This window comes from Eretmochelys imbricata, chromosome 2, assembly GCF_965152235.1.
Source record: "Eretmochelys imbricata isolate rEreImb1 chromosome 2, rEreImb1.hap1, whole genome shotgun sequence".
NCBI lineage: Eukaryota > Metazoa > Chordata > Testudines > Cheloniidae > Eretmochelys > Eretmochelys imbricata.
The window spans coordinates 119,842,576-119,863,616 of NC_135573.1; the positions used below are offsets into that span (position 1 = coordinate 119,842,576).

Genomic DNA, 21,041 nt, shown 5'->3' on the forward strand with positions numbered 1-21,041 from the left:
CTCCCCGCCCCTGGTCTTTGCTACTTGCCAAGGGTGAAGGGGGAGGCAACCCCCAGCCTGCGCTGCTCGCCAAGGAGGAAAACTTTGCCGCTCTCCAGGGGGAGAAACAAGAGCCCCCCCCCCACACACACACACTGTTCCCGACAGGGAAGGAAACCCCCAGTCAGCCAGCCACCTCCCCAGCCCAGCTCCGGGGGCTGCCCTAGAGCCGCCCCCCGCCCCAGCCTGGCGGCCAGGGGAGAAGAGGCCGGGGCCCGGTGAGGCAGCAGCTGCGCCATGAAGCTGGAGGTCTTCGCCCCGCGCTACGAGGACAAGCTGGGCGGCAGCGACCAGGAGGGCAGCGGGGCCCCGTCCCCCGCGCCGGGCGACAGCGAGCTGGGCTCGGACGGGGACTGCGCCGCCCACAGCCCGGGCGGCCAGGGGGCGGCGGGCGCGGGGCCGGCGGGCGCGGAGGGCGGGAAAGGGAACAAGCCCTACACGCGGCGGCCCAAGCCGCCCTACTCCTACATCGCGCTCATCGCCATGGCCATCCGGGACTCGGCCGGCGGCCGCCTCACGCTGGCCGAGATCAACGACTACCTGATGGGCCGCTTCCCCTTCTTCCGCGGCGCCTACACGGGCTGGCGCAACTCGGTGCGGCACAACCTGTCGCTCAACGACTGCTTCCTCAAGGTGCTGCGCGACCCGGCCCGGCCCTGGGGCAAGGACAACTACTGGATGCTCAACCCCAGCAGCGAGTACACCTTCGCCGACGGGGTCTTCCGCCGCCGCCGCAAGCGCCTCAGCCGCGCTCCGCCGCCGCCGCCGGCCGCCCGCCCGGCAGCCCCCGCCGCCGCCGCCGGCTGCTGCTGCTGCGGCTCCGCCGCCCCCTGCAGCTGCGGCGGGGGCGCCGCCGAGGAAGGGCGGGCGGGCGCTGCTGCTGCTGCCGCCGCCGCCGCGGCCAGGCCGGGCTCCAAGTTCTCCAGCTCCTTCGCCATCGAGAGCATCCTGAGCCGGCCCTTCCAGCGCGCGCGCGCCCCCGCCCCGAGCCGGGCGCTCTGGGCCGCGCCGCCCGGCCCCCAGCTGCTGCCCGCCCCCTACCCGCTGGGCTCCTACCCGCCCCCGCCGGCCTCGCTCTACGCCGGTGGCGGCCTCCTGCCGCTCTACGCCTACGGGCCCCCGCCGCTGGAGCGCGGGAGGGAGGCGCTGGCGGCCAGCAGCGCCCGCCGCCCGCCGGAGCCTCCCCAGCTCCTCCCCTCCCCTTCCGAGGCGCTGCTCGGCGCCCCGCTCTATGGCCCCCTCCGGCTGCCCGGCCCCTTGCACACGGCCCCGGGGCTCCCTGCCTCGTACTCGCCCTACCCCCTCGAGCGCCTCCTGACTTAATACAGACCCCCTCCTCCCCAAGGCGGGGGAGGCGGGGAACACGTGGATGGGGGAGCAAGGGAGGAGGAGGACGAGGCTCTGGCGTCTGCACTTTCTATCCAGAGACAAGTGACTGTGCCTTAGATCGGGGGGAGCGGGGTTTGAACCAAACCAAAGTGGGGGCGCTTTGTATTTGGACTTCGCAATGAGTCAAAGTGCTTCTCAGTCATTGTTGAAACCACTTGGCTTAAGGCAGGTGCCTGATCTGCTCTCGCGCTGGTTTCTCGCTGCGCAAAGCCATGTGTCATTGATCAGGGAACCAGTTCCGTCAGGCTCTGTCCCGACTACGGGTTTGGGGGTGCGCTGTGCACCCAAGGGTGAGGGCTGGGCGAGTGAAAAGGTGCCAGAGGTTGCTGGGTCATTTTCTCTACTCCAAACCAATGCATCACTGTGCCAAAATAACCCACCCCCACCCCCCACCCCCCGTGCAGCACCTAGCATTTCGCGGAGAGGGGGTGGATTTATTTATACATTGTAAACTAAAAAATGTTTTAACACGGCAGGTTGCAGCTTTTTTAAAAATATATATCGTTAGGTTGGGTTCAATGAAATGTCAGCCGTGGTCTCTTTCTGTGCTCGATCTGTTTTCCGAGTTGTGTTTTTGGAGATAAGACCACTGGCAAGCCAGGAGTGATTTTTTTTCCCCTCTGTATATTTGTGCGTGACTATTTTATGAAAGAAAAAAAAAACCTCAGGCTTCATGGTTATTTTCCAATAAAAGAACTCCACAAGGAATAGCGTGATGTCTCTGTGTAAGACAGGGGGGCGGGGAGGGGGTTGATACCGACTTCATGGAAACCATGTAAAATAGTGCTAGAGAAAGAAGCTTTGTGGGCGGAAAGAAAGGGACCAGGTTGCAGAGGTAGATAAGCCCTCACGTTGAAGGAGAGCACTGGGCTCAACTGCATTTTTTGGGAGAGAGGTTGATGGTGGTTGTCAGCCCCCCTCCCTAGTGCCCATTCGTGTTTAGATGTGCGATGTGCAGAGATTCATTAGCATTCCTGTTGACTGAGACTTGGGTCAGTAGGATTTCTCTTCCTTTTGAAAGAAGTGTGCTCCCCAGCCCGGAGAAAACATCTAGCTACAAAGTTGACATAACTGTTTAATTCCTCGTGTCAAAGAGTGTTCGAGTACTGGTGTGCATTCCTTCAGAAGGACTGGCCCTTGGAAGATAATCTTTGGGAAATGAGGGCCAGCTAAACATTTGCTTTGTAAAAAAGGTTCTCTGCAGTACCTTTTTCAAAAGAGGACAGAGACGAAACGTAATCCTATTGTCTCATCTCCTTACACAAACGAAAGTTGTTTCAGGAAGGTTGTTAGTACAACTTGATTCTAACTGCTTTTGGTAGAACAAAAGTTCCCCCTTACATTTTTCTCCTGATGTGTTTTCGGTTACTAATAAAACCACACACGGGTACACACACACACAGACACACCCTTTAAATGCAAGGCTTGTCAGGAAAGCCCTAAGAAAAGAAAAGCAAGAGGTGCAATCTTTACGGGTTTGGTTTTTTTTTTAATTAATTATGATCTTAACAGCGTTGCGAAACTCAGTTTAAAAGTTCTCATTTGAATGCCTTAACAACTAAAGGGTTGCACTACTGGAAACTGGTATCCCCCCATCCCTTTTATAACCTCTTATATTTACGGGAGAGGAATAAACTGAAATCTGGTGTATTTTATTTATATTTTGACTCTCTGGATTTTCTTATCTCCCTCACTCCATTTACCATTCGATATTTTTTTCTTCAGAACAATTTGCAGAATAGTTAAAAATGCCTGCAGAAAAGGAAGTCTTCTATTTAGTTGCCTTAAACAATCCCAAAGCGAAAGCCCTTACTTATTTCAATAAAGTCCATGCAGATTTCATGTGTTTTAGCTCAAACCGTAACATCCATAAGAGCACCGCGAGAGATCAGTGTCTAATGTATATAGTAATCAACCATTAAAGGAATTGGTTTCCATAAAATTATTTGCACTTAAATACCATTTTATCCTCAAGGCCCTATACAAATACTAATTTGCCTTTCCATAATCTACCTTTTGCTATAGCTTTTGTTTTTTGTTTCTCTTTAAAAATGGAGAATTTAGTTGTCTCTAGACCACAGCTAACATCTTGTTAACATCCTTAGGGATGATTTCACAGTGTACTAATTGTACTTTGATATGACAATATAGTATTTTTTGTTTAAATTTAACCAAAGTATTTTTAAAAATCAAACCCGGTGCAACATTTTTTAAAATCCTGTTTTGTAAAAGATCACAATTCTTTTAAAAAGAATGAAATATAAAAGGATATAAATTTAAAGACTTACAAAAATGTTTTCAAATATTTCATATTTTACATGAATACCAACTTTTCAGATTTGCATCTTTGTGCATTTCAGGATTGTGGATAATGGTTATTATATTTGATAACTGTATCCTCATCAGTCCTGGCAGGTTTAGTTTACTTTTCCTCATCAAATGCTCACCTGTTCAGATTTTTTTCCAGCAATACTAGAGTTCTGTCAGGTGTCCCAGGTAATTTTAGCTACAAATCCAGGTGGCAATTTGCAAGTGCCAAATTAGAGTGCATGAACAGCATGGGAGACTCAAAAGAGAATATACAATATAGGATTACATTCTGATATTTACTAATTTAAGAAGTCTCTGGGCCTGATCCCGCTCCCTGATAACAGTGGAAGTTTTGCTTCGTAAGGACTGCAGGATCGGGCCCTTTTCAAAGCAATGTCTCTCCCCATATTTACTTTCTTTCATCTTTCTGCTTCAGAAATGGAAAAAGCCACCTAGGAATTTTAGTTAGTTTCAGTTAAGTGGAAATGTTTTTCCCCACAATACAGACTTCTTAAAGGTTGTGTGTGTGGCTTAAGTAACTGATTAGTTTAATTGCTTACTAGTTACTAGAAGAAAGTGATTTTACAAGAGGATTTAGTGGTCTCAAGCAAACTAAACTGGACCTCAGATGTAGTGAGCCAAATCCTGCTCCATTTATTCATTGAAGTAATCCCATTAAACTCGATGAGACTAACAAAACTACTACTAATGTGACTAGAATTTGACAAGGACACTCCAATACCCAGAACAGGAGGAGTCTTGTGTCCTCAAGGAGGAGCCTGTAGATCTTTTAAGGCCCCTTTCTATTTCAATCCTCTGTGCTAGAATCTCATCCAGGTAGTGTAGCTACTCTTCAATCAAGATGCAGCCTTTCCTGGCTGCAGTGCACTACTAACATACCCTGGCAGACACAGCATTGGGACCAGAGCTGAGAACGGAAATCTATGGTCTACAACTGTAAATCAAGCCTGTCGGCTGTGAAAGATGACTACTGAAACACAGCACCTGTCCAAACAGTTTCCAGAAGCAGGTAATCAGAGAACCGACACTTTACATTTTTGTGTGGAACAAGCAAATTAACGTTTTCTGAGCCCTTCCCAAAACAGCAAGGTTTTTTATGTCTGTTCACTGTCATTCTGATCTCCTAATAAATCAGGATGACAGAACTGAGACAAATGCATTTTCCTTTTGATATTTGAAACACCAGCAGTGAGCCAATACTTTCCCCCCTCCCCTTTCTGTTTTTAGCCCTATAGGACAATGTGAACTCTTACCAAGATACCGGAGTGGTTCTGTTGAGTGTGGGTGGAGTTCAGGGCTCTTAGAAACCAGTTGTGCTCCATGCTCAGAGGAAACTCCCAATGACTTCAGCGGCAATGAGAACTTTGCTCGAGCATGGAGCATGCACACAAAAATCCTACACACCTTCCCCTTGGCACACAATGACCTGCAGGAATCTTAAATGCCTCCTCAGGCCTTTAGGTTTAAACTATAGCTTTCCAGTTCCATTGATCAATACAGTTGCACATCCTGCTTCACAGATTATTCTTTTTTGTGAGTTATGACTCGTTGGCCATGACTCGTTGGGTTAAGGGGAAAGCTATTTCAGGTATTAGATCATGTCTCAATCATGAGGAGGAAACACATACTACAAGTCTCAGAAGTGTCCATGGATGTCAGCAGCATATTGGTTTCTAGAACCTGAACAATATTGAGAAACCTGAGCCCTAGCAGGGTACAATACAACTAGACTAAATACTCCTATTTTAAGTGGAGACAAATCACTTTGCTCATAACCTTTGTAGGCGGATCTCATCAGGCTAGTTTCTTGATAGTTTTCAGAGTAGCAGCCTTGTTCGTCTGCATCCGCAAAAAGAAAAGGAGTACTTGTGGCACCTTAGAGACCAACAAATTTAGTCTCTACGGTGCCACAAGTACTCCTTTTCTTTTTTCTTGATAGTGTTATTTTCATCTAGTTATTTGATCCCATTTTACACAAGACATTTATTGATGGCATGATAAATTAAGCTGGTGGAAATTTTTCTTCATTGCACCTTATGCTGAGCTAAATAATCTTTGTACATTCAGGACCCTAGTCCACACCCCTTCCTCACTGCAGTATCCCTGTTGAAAGCCCCACTGAAGTTAATCACCCTATTCAAGGGCAAGACTGAGCTCAATGCAGAGTTTCTAAAAAGGTCCAATTCAGCACATAAGGGTCAGTTAACCCCTTAAGGTCAAATCCAGTCTTCCAGTCAGCAGCAATAGCTGGATTTCACATAAATATACTGGAGGGGAGGTAATTCTCCACCAGGCTGCTGAGTCATTCCAATAATGTTACTTCAGCTCACCTTATCTGGAGTCCTAAAGAGATCCCCTCTCTTTCTCCCTCTGCCCTGTCATTCCTGCTACTTCTTCTCCGTGTGCTGCTCTGAAAAAGGGGTGGTGTGGACCAAAGCTCTACACCATACCGAGAATCTTCATTCCTTATGCACCCTTCAATCACCCCATCGCTGCCCCCAGAAAAATGGAGCTTCACCAGTTCTTCCTCCAAGGAACCCCAAGTGCAGCTGGACTCAGTCCTTAATAGGAAGCTTAAGTGGCCGTACAGCTTTGTGTAGGGCTTCTGCACCAGGAGAAGTTTCCCGCCAGTCAGGAAAGAGACAAATCATATGCAATTGAACTAAATGGGAGTAACACAACAGGATATATTTTAAGGGTCAACTTTGTCCATTGAAGGTAAAGGTGGATAGCATTGGTGAGTTTGCTGTTAAAGCCACCTAAAGCCCTATCCTGTTCACACAGTGACCATAAAAACCATTGCAAAAAGGATAAACCTTCGTGCCAATTCCATCAGGTATTCACAGCTTTTAGTTTAACAGGGTAAATTATAGCCCTGCTGCAACTTCATTGATGTCAACAGTTATAACCTCTTAAACCAGGGCTGAATTTGGATCCATCTCTCTCATGTTCTGAAGAAAAAGGGCCATTTTGGATACTATTCTCCAGTGTCCCAAACCATGCATTCCAGGGGCACCTACCCATGATTACTTTATTACCCTGACAACCCGAGCTCAGGACTTGGGGCATGTCAGATTAGTCTGGCATTCAGCTCATGAGCTGCTGCTGTGACCCCTCCAAAAGAACTTCAGGTTGTGCTTCATTATGGAGTTTGCAAGTCTGCTTACTCCACAACATAGGCACAGTTTACAAGGCATTCTGTTCCATTTTTCATTAGGTATTATTATTGATTTTATGATGCTCCACTTTAGTGTATCTGGATGTGGTGGACCTTTATTCTTCTTCTTCTAAGATAAAGTATGCCTAAAAATGAGGTTCATGAGAATGCACAGAGTCATGACTTTTGCACTGCAGCACCAAGATCGTGGTTTCTTGGTGTGACATATACTGACCTCTCCATGCTCAAGACGACAAAGCATGCCTGCCCCCTACCAATAGCTTTTTTGGCACTAATGAGGAGCAGCGGGCTCTGGCCTACTGTAATCTATACACTCTGCACTTTGAACCAGATTTGTAAAGATATTTAGACTGCTAAAGACACAGATAGGTGCTTTAGACAATCCCATTATGTTGTATCATATTAAAGAAGTTCTGTATTAAAATCACAAATGAGTTTGATTCCCCATAGTTTAAATTCCAGGGTATTACCAATTAAGAGGTCTCTTGGGTTTTGGTACTGTTTCTCTCCCTCTATGTGTGAAACTTGCAAGCTGCTAATTGTGTTAGTACGTTCTAAGACAGAGTCTGTTCTCAAAGCAATTCTTTGTAACAACAACTACTCACACAGAGAGAGACTCAAAGCAATACTCTGTAACAACAGAAACAGCACCCAGAGACTCCCCGCCCTTTTGTTGTATTCATCTCGCTTTGTTAACAATTGTGATTAAAATAGAGATAGAGAATGTATGTGAATGGATGCTTAGTGTGGATAATAACTGAATGATCAGGGAGGTGCCAGCCTAAGAATCCAGTGTCCATCGGCTGAAGAAGGCGTCAAGTGGAAATAACCAGAGGACCCCCGGAGGGCAGACTGGAATCCACCCAACAGCCTCAAGGAAGGGAGAACCAAAGAACAAGATTACATCTGGCAGCACGGAGCCGTCAGGAATGTGACATCTGCTGATTGATTCCTATATAATGATGATTCCTATAATGATTAATTCCTATAAAAATGGACTCTAGAAAGTGAGAACTTTGGGGTCTGATTCTGCAAACCAACTTCCAGGAGCATCAGATGTACATCTGACAAGGCCCTGCTCCCTCCTCATGTCCAGGCCACCTGGCCAGTGGCTTGGCATGAGCAACTCTAAGGCTGGTAACTATAATAACAACCTTGCAGAACCTGCGTGTGTGTGTTTGTATGAATGAATGTGTGAATAAATATGAGATTGAATGGAATGTTATAGCTATAACTAACTGCTTACTATGATTCTTTCTGTATTCACAATAAATGTGGTATTTTGCCTTTTCCCCTTTAATAAGATCCTGCTGGTTTTTATTTTATTGGTATAACAGTTGGGGCCTAACTCTCATGAGTGTTCCATGCGGGAGGTTCTTAGAAGCTTTGGTGGATCCCACTACTTACCAATCTTAATCTTTATGCACCTACAAACTTCATTTTGGGAACAAAGGGTCAGATTTTCACCTCCCTCAATATATTATATCACAACCATTAGCATCAATGGGATGCACACGCATCTAGAAAAGCGCAATCCCTCATTCCACCCCTGTGATCTTATAGCAATTAGGTGCCTTTGAAAAGTTTTACTTTCATCTTTATTTTCTTGCTGTAGTAGAGCCTTTTCATATATTGTTTTAAACTACTCTTGTGCATTTTCTGTCATACCAATTTCTTACTCACACTTAATATAAAGTGTACATTTGAGTAGTTCATCAAGGGTTAATAAATGTTTCTAATAAATGTTGATTGATTATTTTAGAGTCTAACAAGTTGCTTTCAACTCCTACTAATGTACTTAACTAGCTATAATACCTACTAAGGTATGTTATATCTTTCAGTCATTTATTAATCCTTTATAAATTAAGTATACCCTTAACATAAGATATGATCAACTTCTTCATTTTTGTTTTAGCATTAGCTATCATACCATATCCAAATCATATTGTCAATACAGTGCTGGAGCGCAAGTCCCATTAATCAATCCTAAACTATATCACTAGATAGAAAAGTCTTAGATGTTTTAATTAGACAAAATCCTGTTGTGTAAAATGGTTTATAGTTATCTGTTTAAAGAGCCTAAGTTTCAGCCAAACACTGATTAATACATTATAATTTCCTTTGTATTTGTATCAATGTATATTATGATCTGTAAGATGCCAGTTATTATAAAAGAGAGTTAGAGATTTTTAACATGTGTTGTTGGAAAGGTAGTTTCACCATGATTTTCAAAAAGGTCTCAGATGTAACCTATGGCCTCTTGGAACAGGCCTTTGACAGGGAACTGTTTACTTTAATTCCTTCTACAGTATTTGCCGCTGAAGGTTGTGGTATCTCATGAAAGTAATTGCCTCTAGATTTTCAATAAAAGTCAGAAATTAGAGACAGGAAAGGCCTACCGAATCATCTAATCCATCCTCCTTCCAGTGCAGGATAGTAAATGACTGTAGAAACTATGCAAGACAGTATCTAGCTTAGTTTAAATATTCCAAACTATAGTTACCACACTACAGCCTTACAGAGTTTGTTTTCAAGAAATATTGCTTGATTCACCCTAAAATAAAATTCCTTCTTAGTTTTAAACAGTTACTATCTTTCTAGGTATGTGTATAGCCTCCATCACCTTACTAACGTGCACTTACAATAAAGTTATACCCCATTGTACCATACTAAAAAATTCTTCTTCTCTCCCCTTGGCATATATACCCAACAAATATTTGTGCGTTATCATCAGATTCTCCATTAGTCACCTAGCAAAACTGTACACATATACAGTAGCTCTTCCTCTTAAGTCAGTCCAAGAAGTCATTAGTGTTCTTCTCTGAACTCTCTCCAGTTTATGTATAACTATCTGGTAATAAGGCACGATAGATGCTTGGCATCTTATGAATAACCCACATCATCATACCAGTGTGCCTCCCTCTCTTCCCCACCACGGAAGAAGAAATAGGTTAAATGAGAACAGAGACGGAGAGGTTATGATCTGACAACAGATCACACAGACTCATACCCCAAAGTGCTCAGCAACATACATCCCCAGAGTCCCTTCAGAACAACACATTAATAAAAGTCTTGATCAAGTAGAAGAAATAGCTCCAGGTCCTACCTGCATTTTTCAGAGGCCCTTTTTAACAGAGCCAGGACTATAGCCTTTCTTGATAGTGTCCTCCCAAACAGTATCTGAGAGGGAGAAAAGCCTGCATTATATAAGCCTGAGACTCCTCTCCCTTCCCAGCATGCTTTACCAAGAAGAAGGTAAAGACCTCCTTTCTCCAGCTCTGTTAAGAGTGTTTCAAACAGCTTCAGATATTTCAGCCTCTGAAATATGAGATAACAAAGATGCAAAGATATATACACTAAAGGTCTTTTCAGTTATAATCCTTATTTTAGCTTGATTCACAATCTCATTGATATAAAAGTCACTATTAAGGCTATGATCAAGCCAAGGCAAATGTCTGCCTCCATGTCATTACAACAACCCATGAGAACAGAGACAATCTCCAAATCTTTTGCAGCCAGGTAAATGGATGGGAGAGAAATTTGACAGATGCTCCCCAGGAATTGTTAGATTTGAATCCTGCCAATTCCTGGAGATTGGATTGGATCCTCTGGGTGGAGCTGATTATTTACCTTCTTCTTTGGGAGTGACAAGTTTCTCAGTTTTGTACTTTTCAATGGACTGCGGGCAAGGCTCCCTCCAATCATCCTTCAGAGGTTATCTGTGGGGACAGAAACAATGGATTCAGGTTTATTGGAATGATTCAGGTCTAGTGACATTACATTGCTGGTTAAAAAATAAAGGTCTGATTTTGATCTCACAACCATTTTTATACCAGGGTAACTCCTGGAACATCAACTGGGTTACTCCTGATTACCACTTATGTTTTCTTCTTGTCCAGCTGGAATACTTAAGTTATTGTTCCTTGAAGACCCTTGAATTATAGGCTTAAAGTGAGAAATTAGGGATATAAACTTTTATGGTTTAATTTAAACATGGGGGAAATGACTTTGCACTCATGTACACATTTGGGATTCTCCTAATAATTGGGCCTGATTCTCCAAATGGGAACAGCAGACTGAGCAATTTGTGGGTCGATTTGCTCAGGATTCACTTGGCGCTCGTTTGGTGCCGATAGACATTTGGTCTGACTGAATCATATTGGCCTACAGGGGACAAGGTTTGGGCTGGGTAACCATTGAGCTAATGTTTGTTCTGTGCTAATTAATACAAGTTTCAGCCAGTTGTCTTAAATACAAGATCACATGATGGCTTCAGTAATAGTTGGCTACATTTTACATTTTCTCATAATATGCTAATTTAAAAGAACATAAGGTTGCAAAGTTAAGCACTCAAAAATTAGAAAATGCTAGAATACAGGTTTCTGTGAAATCTTAATTCAGCCCCCTTGAGCATATATATTATGATACAGTCATTAATTACATGATCACATTCTTTTTCCAAGGGCCCCTGGGTCATTCAGTGCATAGGATGGACCTGCTCAGAAATGAATTGGGATTCTGTAGTTAATGACACTGTTGTCTGTTAGGACCCCTGCTTCATCTGTTACAGAAGTTGCAATGTTCACAGTGCATGAGGCAGGGGATTGCAAGAAAAAGGATGATTTAGACAGTTGAATGCCACCTTAGATAGCTGGATTCTAACCTGTCCTAATAGCAACACTATTTAATGTTTAAAGTGTCTCTTCAGCAAATACGTCAAGAACAAATTAATTCTGCGTATTTAATTTGAACCATGAGTTTTATTTGAAGTCCTTTTTTTTTTTTAATAAAGTAAAGTAAACTCCACTGGGAGCCCTGTTCATGAATGATTAGTTACCAATATCTGTTCTAATCTCATGAACACTGAAATGAAGATTGAATCGTGATATCAAGTTAACCCATCCTGGTACCTTTTCAGAAATGAGGTTTAGGAGATTTAAAACCTACCAAGGCTTGATTCTGGCCCACTGATAACATTCTGTGCGTTGGGAGCCATCTCTTTGACAAACTTTGCTTTGTCATAATTCTGCCAGCCTTCCAAAAGTATATCAGGATACATACACACCTAACATGCTAGTGCTCAAAGATTCCAAAAAATGAAGCATGGTTTGACCAAAAGTTTATCCGTATCCTCCCTTCCATTCATATTTAATTGTCTGAAAGAAGTATATTATATAACATTTCTTGAGTTCATCTTATTCCAGATCCTCGCATAAATAAACTAAACACATAGCTCCTCAGAGTCAAGGTGGGATTGGAGCATCTCACCGTAAGAGATTTTATATGTATTTCAGCTGAAATGAGAGGTTATGCAAAATACCACATTTGGGACAGCATATGGATTTATGACACTCCCAGGAGAACTTTATATGCATAAACCAATTAATAGAGTCATTTTCTCCATAGTCTGTTTAGTATTTAATTGGTGACTAATAAAGTGGCATATACTGGCTGCAGTCCACACACACAATTTCCATTGGCATCAATTAGATCAGAGTGGTATATGGCCCACAAAAAGCTGGATAAGTAATCCAAGAACCATTCAATACAATTACTATATTTAAATTAGACCATGTTTATTGTATAACTGCATGTGTGAAAATAACTAAATGTGTGTTGCCCATATACTCTATGAAAAGTATATTGATGTATTCTTAGTTACAGATACTGAGGTGTAGGTATTTTATCTTTTACTGTAGGCACAGTGAATCCTTTGAGTGCAATAGGTGATGAGATCCCTGAGCAATGTACAGGAAATTACTTGTGCCCCGCAAAGTCAAACTGGCCGCAGTACAACACACAATTTAAAACATGCGTATCTTTGAGACCCTGATCCTGCAAAGACTTAAGCACATGTTTATCTTTATGCATCATGAGTAATTTCACTGAAGTCAATGGGACTATTCATAGTGTGTAAAGTTAGGAATGTGCATAAATCTTTGCAGGATCGGGGCAACTATTCACTTGCTTGAAGTTACATGTGTGTTTAAGTTTTTTCTACTTTGGGGCCATACTGTCAAGATTTAAAATCTAATATTAATAAAAATATGTTCATCATTGTATTTTATTAAAAGAATACCATTTTTAATTTGCTTGTAAACATTCCACTGTAGTACTTGCAACCAAAACTTTGTCTCATTGCAAGAGAGCAATGTGAAACTGACTAGAGGGTGAAAAGCAAACTGTTCTATTTTTGTTGCACAAAGATGAGTGAAACACAAAACAAACAAAAATAACAAAAAGTACATTCAATTTGCAAAACATTCAGATTTAAATAACACTTTGAAGTACTATAACACAGGCAAGACTTTTTTTAAAAAATACGGTTTCAACTTCACAGTGTTCCTTTGCAACTGTGAGGAAACTAGAAGCTAGCTGTGGAAGTGCATAAATTCAAGGTCTTCAAACCTTTTTTTGTGAAAAGTTATTAGAAATGCACTAGGGACTTTTCTTTGCAGGAAAACCTTAATTAGCATTTGTCCTTTTTTAAAAACTGCCTCATACTGTTTTTTAAAAAGTGAACCCCCGTGTCTATCCCATGTACAGCAAGAATAAATAGCCAAGAAAAATATTCACTAGAACTTCTCTCAAGAACATAAGGGTCAAATGCTCCCATCAATCTCTGTAAAGAATTCCCTTAGATGTCAATAAAAGTTCCACACCAGAAATAAAGTGAAAATATGGCCCATACTTAGTAAATAGGACCCTCTTCGGAAATCTTTCTATTGCTATATTAAACTGGATAACATCTTCCCGCTTCAAAGGGCTGAATACTATAAGAATCTCTGATGCTGAGTGGTTAAGTTCTGCTCCTTTTATACGAGACTAGCCCTTGTGGGATTGATTATCCTCTGCTTTGCACCTTATGGAGACATTGCCACGTGTGCTAAATGTGTGTAAAATGCTACTGGTGCAATTTGGTAGCATATTACACCCACTTTGTACTCCCTTTGCACAGGTTTAAATAGCTGCACAAGGTGAAAGGCAGTGGAGAATCAGGCCCAAAGGCCTGGTCTGCCAGGTAGGTTTTGGTTTTTTGCAATAGCAGAGGCTTATCATTATCCTGCATCAGAGAGGAAAGTCATCCCTCTCCTGTATGACAAATAGGGGAGTCCAGTGAGCCTAGCCAACACCCAAGTGTGTTCTTCCCCCTCTGACTGAATATCCGTCTCCAGTGAAAAGATTTAAAAGGGTCCAATTTAAACATTCTCATCATTGCACAAAACTTTGAAAATATAGCCCTAAGGGTTCAATTTCAACCTTCAATGAATGCACATGTATCATTTCCACTTATCAGGTAAGTCCCGCTACTGATCGGATTACACAGACAGCTACAACATGGTGATGGTCATTGGAGGACAGAGCGGGGCCCTTAGACATTATGCATATACATTAACCAAAGAAGATTGATTGGTAACCCTGTTTAAGAAGCCTCCTGTTGTGATTACTGGACTTGGACTACGGTTTGTACATACAGGAGGTATTGGATTATATTTAAATAGTTGATGCTTGCCTTCATTTGCAAGTGCTTCCTTAAAATGAATGTTCTCATGTAAAGAGTACAAAAGGTGGTCCTAATAACAAATACTATTTTTTCATCTTATTTTTATTTGATTGAACATCTGTAATAATTTGATTTTGTTCTGCCCACCTATACAAAATATCAAAATCAAGACTATTATACAGTGCCACTGAATTCTTTGTGTTTTTGCTCTTGCATCCAATGATCAGTTTCCGATGCCTTCTTCTTCCTGAAAAATAATAAAACAAATTTTAGGGAAATAAATATTTTATAAAGGGCATCCCGGTAGAAATATTGTTAAAAAATAGTTGCAGTCTTTGAGCTATTTTATCTAATTACAAGCAACTAGATCAATACATTTATATTATTTTAGTTGCAAATGAAAATCCTGTGGCTCTTGGCTGGCATGTCCATCATACAGCATGTGCCAAAAAGTCTGAACTTACACTTTTCCTGACTATGTAAGTAATAGATGTCTTCAATAAAAAAAAATAAACCTACTGTAGTAAGAAACTTTATATTATGATAACAAGGAAATCTAGGTTACACTGTTAACATGTCTGAACTGCAAACACAGGGCCCAATCCTGCAAAGTCTTACTTGTACAAGTATTTTTATTAACAGAAGGAGTACCCTTAAAGTCTATTATATTTGAATGAGGGCTACTGCATGAGAAGAGTTTGAAGAGCTGGATTTCTGGTCTTAAAGCAAAGAAAGGCACCAGTGGTTTTAAAATGGCAGGAAGTACTATATATTGAAATAAGAGACCAAGTGAGAGATTCTCCTAATTTTGCTTTCTTGAGCAGGGTGAGTGTGCAGAGGGTGAAATTGGCCATGTAACCACTCTGAACAACATGCATCTGCCCCTCCGATCTTTCAGTAACCATTTTCTTTAGCCCTAATTCAGCAAAGCACATAAGCATATTGTGATGTTGCACTCCATATGTCTTATGGAAATATGTTTATAAGTGTGAATATGATGTAACTGGAATATACTTTATGCAAAAGGTCTCTTGTAAGGTATCATCACAAAACTTATAATCTACTGAGTATGTTCATCCTATTTGCTTGCATGTGTTATTTCTTTGTCTGGAGTTAGGAGAATAAGATATAAACTTGTATTACTGATGTAAACATATTAAGTGGAAGCCATTAAGGATGCTTCAGAATCAATGACCTATAAATGGCTCTGTTTACTTGCAAAACTTCCTGGGTACGTGCGGGCCACCCCTGGAAGAGTGGAGGCTGGGGTCTCACAGGACATGTGATCATGTCACCTAATATTGGAATCCATCTTAAACCTGGTGCTTTTCCATTTAGAAGGAGGGATGGGGACCCAGAGAGACAAAGGATTCCCACCTTGTGCCAAAGCTATAAAAGGGGGTCGAGCAGGACAAAGGTGAGACAAAGTCATGAGAAAGCCCTTGCTTGCCACCTAAGATGTCTGCTGGGTTTAACAAGGACTGTACCGGCGAAAGGATTGGGCCCAGACTAGGAAGGAGTCTAGTCTGTGAAAGAAGCTTCTTGGAACATCTCTTAGGGTGAGATATTACCTGTAAACAGTTTCTTAAAGTATTAGGCTTAGACTTGCATGTTTTGTTTTATTTTGCTTGGTAACTTACTGTGTTCTGTCTGTTATTACTTGAAACCACTTAAATCCTACTTTTTATACTTAAGAAAATCACTTTTGTTTATTAATAAACCCAGAGTAAGTGATTAATACCTGGGGGAGCAAACAGCTGTGCATATCTCTTATAGAGGGTGGACAATTTATGAATTTACTCTGTATAAGCTTTATACAGAGTAAAATGGATTTATTTGGGGTTTGGATCCCATTGGGATCTGGGTGCTGGAGATAGGTAACCTGCTGAGCTGTTTTCAGTTAAGTCTGCAGCTTTGGGGGCATGAACCAGACCCTGGGTCTATGTTAGAGCAGGCTACCGAGTCTGACTCAACAAGATGGGGTTCTGGAGTCCCAAGCTGGCAGGAAACACGGGCTCAGAGGTAATTCCAGCATGTCAGGTGACAGCCCCAAGGCGGTCCCTGTGACTGAACCAGTCACACATATGCATAACTTACAGCTCTGAGTCTGGTATGTACATTCTGGTTCACCAAAGAATGTCTGAGTTCTCAAATGAAAGCCAGTGCCATGCTGGTTATTAATATCATTGTAAAATGTAGTTACAGATACTAAGTAAGGAGTTATGTACACATACTGAAAATATGTTCTTAGAATCTGTATCAAAGTATTAGTCACCAGCAAAGGTGAAAAACAGATTTTCTGTCAGATGTTTATTCACCTCTCTTTGTGTCAGGATGTAAATTAACATTTGTAAACCAACACAGTGGATGCCCATTTACATATTAAGTCAAATTTTACCAAAGAGATGTGAAGTCAACAGGGAAGCTGCAAACGGGAAAAACAAGCCATGGGTTGATTACTCAGTCTAGGAGTAAACACAGTAAATTTTGGGGATATATGTCGAAGAAAAAGACAACATTCATTCATCCTGCAACTAGGAAGTAAACAAACAGTATGTTTACATGCACAAAAATGAAATCACAACCAGCCTTGGTTGAAAAAGCTGCCAAAGACTTTGGGTGAGATAAAACTTCTTTATACAGGAGGTTAACCTGTCAGGTAAGTTTGCTTTCTAGAAAAGGGAGTCATGGTTTTATTTTATATGTAACCATTTGTTTCCAATATTCTTAATCACTGTCACTTGAATCTTTGATAATAAACTTATTCTTGTTTTCACTATAAATATACTTAAGTGCTATGATATTAAGCAAAGCGCTGATCCTGAATTGAATCATACAAGATGGCTTGGTAATTCTGTGAGGATTGGTAATATCTTGGTAATATATTGGCAATATCTGACTTGGTAATTCTGTGAGGAGCCAGCACCAGGGGCTAGATATCACAGGGGAATGCATCAAAGGGATTTGGGAAGTGGGGTTCACCTATTATTAAATTGCAAGGAAAAGAAAGGGCTGACATAGCCCACAGGATAGTGCTTGAGTAGCTAACACTTTGATGGTGCCAGGGAGCTAACACCCAGCTAAGCACAAGCAAGACTGCCCAGTGATGGAAGCAAGCAAGGGGTATTGAGGTGACTTACAGTCCTGGGTAACCTTAGAACCATCACAATTAATCATGAATCATCTCAAACTTCCACCTCTGCTAGTCTCACCTAGCTGTGCCCCTGATTTAAGATCTTTGCTACGCATTTCAAAAGCCAGGTACACCTGGGCTTTCATAGGGTACCTGGAAGCTGTATGTGGCCATTAGATCTGGGGCATCTTCCCATTGCCTTCAATTAGGCATGTGTTGGAGTTGTCAGAAGCACTCAACAGTGCCTGAACTCCAGTCTCATTGAAGGTAATGGGAATTTTAGCCTAACTCTGCTTCCATTAAAATCAAGGGTATGTCAGGGACCAAGTCATGGGCAATCTGTCCTAATGCCTGGAATAACATTCATACCTGTTAGAGCTGAATCCAAGCAGGGGCTCCTGGAGCAAAGCCAAAAGATCAGAACCAGGAGTCAGAAGCCAAAGCCACAGTCAGAAGGCATAGCCAAGCATCAGAGCCAAGAGTCAGAAGCCAGGACAGAGCTGGGGGGGGGTCAGGAACAGCTACAGGATAGAACAGGGGCAGGAACAAGCACAGCCACAGGCAAGGAGCACATTGAGCAGCCACTAGGCTGCTGACTCCTGCAGCCACTCAGGTGGCTAAGTCAATCGGACAGCTGTTATCAGGCCAGTTGTGCTCATTAGGTTACCAGGAGATCCGCTCTACTGCAGGCTGGCCCCTGAGAGGCTAACATTGAGTCATTTTGAAAGTCTCATCCATAGAGCCTTCCATGTGCCTTATCTGGGCCATCTTGAGTTCTGAGCACAGCAGCCTCCTAGCCTCGCCCACCAGAAGTGCCATGCTTGGGCAGTACCTTGGCTGCTCTGGAGATATGCAGAAGGGTTTTTAAATTATCATCAAGTTGGAGCTCTGATTGAGATACGCTAGGGGAGACAACACAGCTTTGTTTGTCCGGTCCTGAAGAGAGGTAACAGGCCCTCAGGAGTCTAAATGAAATAACTGAAAGATGTGTCTAGTAATTGGGCCAGGCAGAGTAAGAGATTCTAAGGTGTAACAGGACAGAGCAGAGGCACCAGAAGCAAGTGCAGTTTTAGCCACACTGGTCTCTAGTACAGATATTCTCTGCCTAAACAATTAGGACATTTTGGAACAAGTGGGAATGAGCCTCACAGGCCTGGCTGACAGACCCAGGCTAGTGGGGCTAGCAGGGCTCACGTTAGTGCTCTACAAAGAGCAGTGTAGACAGCACTTTGAAGTTGTGGCTGATGCTGGAGCTCGAGCTTTGAAGTCTAGGGAAGGGGGTGGGCTTCTGACCTGTAGCTTCAAAGTGCCGTCTAGACAGCTATTTTTAGAGTGCTAATGCAAGCCCCACTAGTCCAAGTCTGTCAACCAGACCTGGGGGGCTTGCTCCTGCTCAGTCCAAAATGCTGTGTAGATGTACTTTTAGGGCCTGAACCATTGCTGTCAGTGACTGTCTTTCCACTAACTTAGATGGGCTTTGGCTCAGGCTCTTAATACAGAGTTTTAATCAGTCAAGACTGGCGTTTGAAAGTTGCCTATCTATATGTATGAAAAGTTTCAGTCAGGTAAACTATCTTCCTCTGTTGCTTAAGCTGCCTTATTAAAAAAGCTGGGTCTTTCTGAATGATTTATCATTTGCTTCCTTAAGAGGCTTTGGAAGACCTTTGTTTCACATTAAGAACATAAGAGCATAAGAACGGCCATACTAGGTCAGACCAAAGGTCCATCTAGCCCAGTATCCTGTCTTCTGACAGTGGCCAATGCCAGGTGCCCCAGAGGGAATTAACAGAACTGGTAATCATCAAGTGATTCATCCCTTGTCTCCCATTCCCAGCTCTTGGCAAACAGAGGCTAGGGACACCATCCCTGCCCATCCTAGCTAATAGCCATTGATTGACTTATCCTCCATGAATTTATCTAGTTCATATATCAGCTAAAAAGAATCAGAGCAGGAAAATATGCCATCAGAAGAACATAACATCTACTGCATTCTTTCTGCAACCCAGTAAATATCCTTATTATTTACCAAACTACAAGATAGCTTAAATATTAACAAGCATGCAGAGCTACTGGGGCTAAGAGCCTGAAGCCCTGTAATAATAAAGCAGGGCTCAGCAAGATTCCATAATTATTTGTTATACAACCCAAGAAAGCAGCCAAATGTTCCTAAAATTATACACCTCTAGTAGGCCTAGTATACGATGTCTAACTATGCCAAAAGTTGCATAAGGCTTTTCATAACATAATCATTACTCATTAAAGGGCAGAACAAAGCCATTATCACCATAGGTGGCAATCCAGAATTTTGTTTATTTAGGGTCTGATCCAAAGCCTACTGAAGTTAATGGAAAGATCTTTCCATTGATTTCAATAGCCTTTAGATAGGGCCTTCATTTTTCTAAGATGAAAAATTTCTTACCAGATTTTCATGGAACAAAAGGACTAGAGCTGGGTGAATAGTGCAAAAGGAAATAAATAAATAACTGCATGGCCTGACTTCCAGAGGTGTTGAGAACCCACAATTCCTGCGTTGAAGATGCTCAGCACCTTCTGAAAATCAGATGCTTGAAAATTTAGATGCCCAAATATAGGCACAGGTACTTTTCAGCACCCTAGTTATAAAATCTTGGCCTATTTCACCAGCTCTAGGAGGACTTCCAGGTAACATCTCAAAGCACTCAAAGGGAAATGGTGTCACAAGTCCTGTTGAACATCCCCTCTTGGCCAATCACCAGATTGTTGTGAGAGGGACCCAGCTTCTGGATCCCAGGTATTTTAAGCCTTCAAAGTCTGAAGGGAGCCCAGGCACTGTCCCTGTCTTGGGCAAACTCTTGGGGTATAAATATTCTGTCTAGTACTCCCTCCTGAGAGCTGCCCAGCCCCTGAACCAGTGCTGACTTCTCAGACTCTCCCCATAGCTTAAACACACCCTATCCCAGAACTCCACTCAAAGGTGGGAGCCATCTGGTTTACTTCAAGGGGCATGTGGTAGGTGTGACACATGAAAAGCACAGCTATTTTGCACAGGATTATAACACTCTATTGCTCTTTACTTAAGCATGAGAAATACACAGAGTACAGATCATGCAGAAAACAACAAACTTCCAGAACACAACGTCCCTCCCTCTAACTCACCCTTCCCTTGGAAGCCATCTGTGTACAGAAAGGAAGGAGCTCACCCCTACCTCATTAGGCTCCTATAGTAGCTTCCCTCTTCTAGAGCTGGTAAAAATGGCTAAAGATCCCAAATGGATCAGCTGCTGCCCACATTTTCTGAGTCTCCCCCCTATGAGCCCTTTTATAACCTCCTGGTTTAGTCACCTGTATCTTCATCCTGCTTGGGGAATTTCCACTCCCCAGGCCCCCTGTTGAAGGGATTTGGAGAGAATTTTGGTTTCCCCTAGGAGGTAGATTTTTCTTTTGTTCTCCCTAGGTGAGGCCCATTCAGGTGCTTACAGTCCTTAACA

At 42.6% G+C, this 21,041-nt stretch overlaps 1 protein-coding gene across 1 annotated transcript; it reads left to right on the forward strand.

Annotated features, from left to right (window-relative positions):
* Nucleotides 1–276: 276 nt before the first annotated feature.
* On the forward strand, nucleotides 277–1,362 carry FOXQ1 (forkhead box Q1). The gene is made up of 2 exons (XM_077808701.1): nucleotides 277–841; nucleotides 902–1,362. Exons 1-2 carry the CDS (start codon nucleotides 277–279, stop codon nucleotides 1,360–1,362), a joined length of 1,026 nt encoding a protein of 341 aa, XP_077664827.1.
* Nucleotides 1,363–21,041: the final 19,679 nt, after the last annotated feature.

Bases quoted from the DNA above. Each gene is read 5' to 3' on its own strand.
- FOXQ1 (XM_077808701.1), top strand. From the start codon at position 277: ATGAAGCTGGAGGTCTTCGCCCCGCGCTACGAGGACAAGCTGGGCGGC. The intron at 842-901 runs GCTGCTGCTGCT...CCGCCGAGGAAG, and splicing joins AGCCCCCGCCGCCGCCGCCG to GGCGGGCGGGCGCTGCTGCT.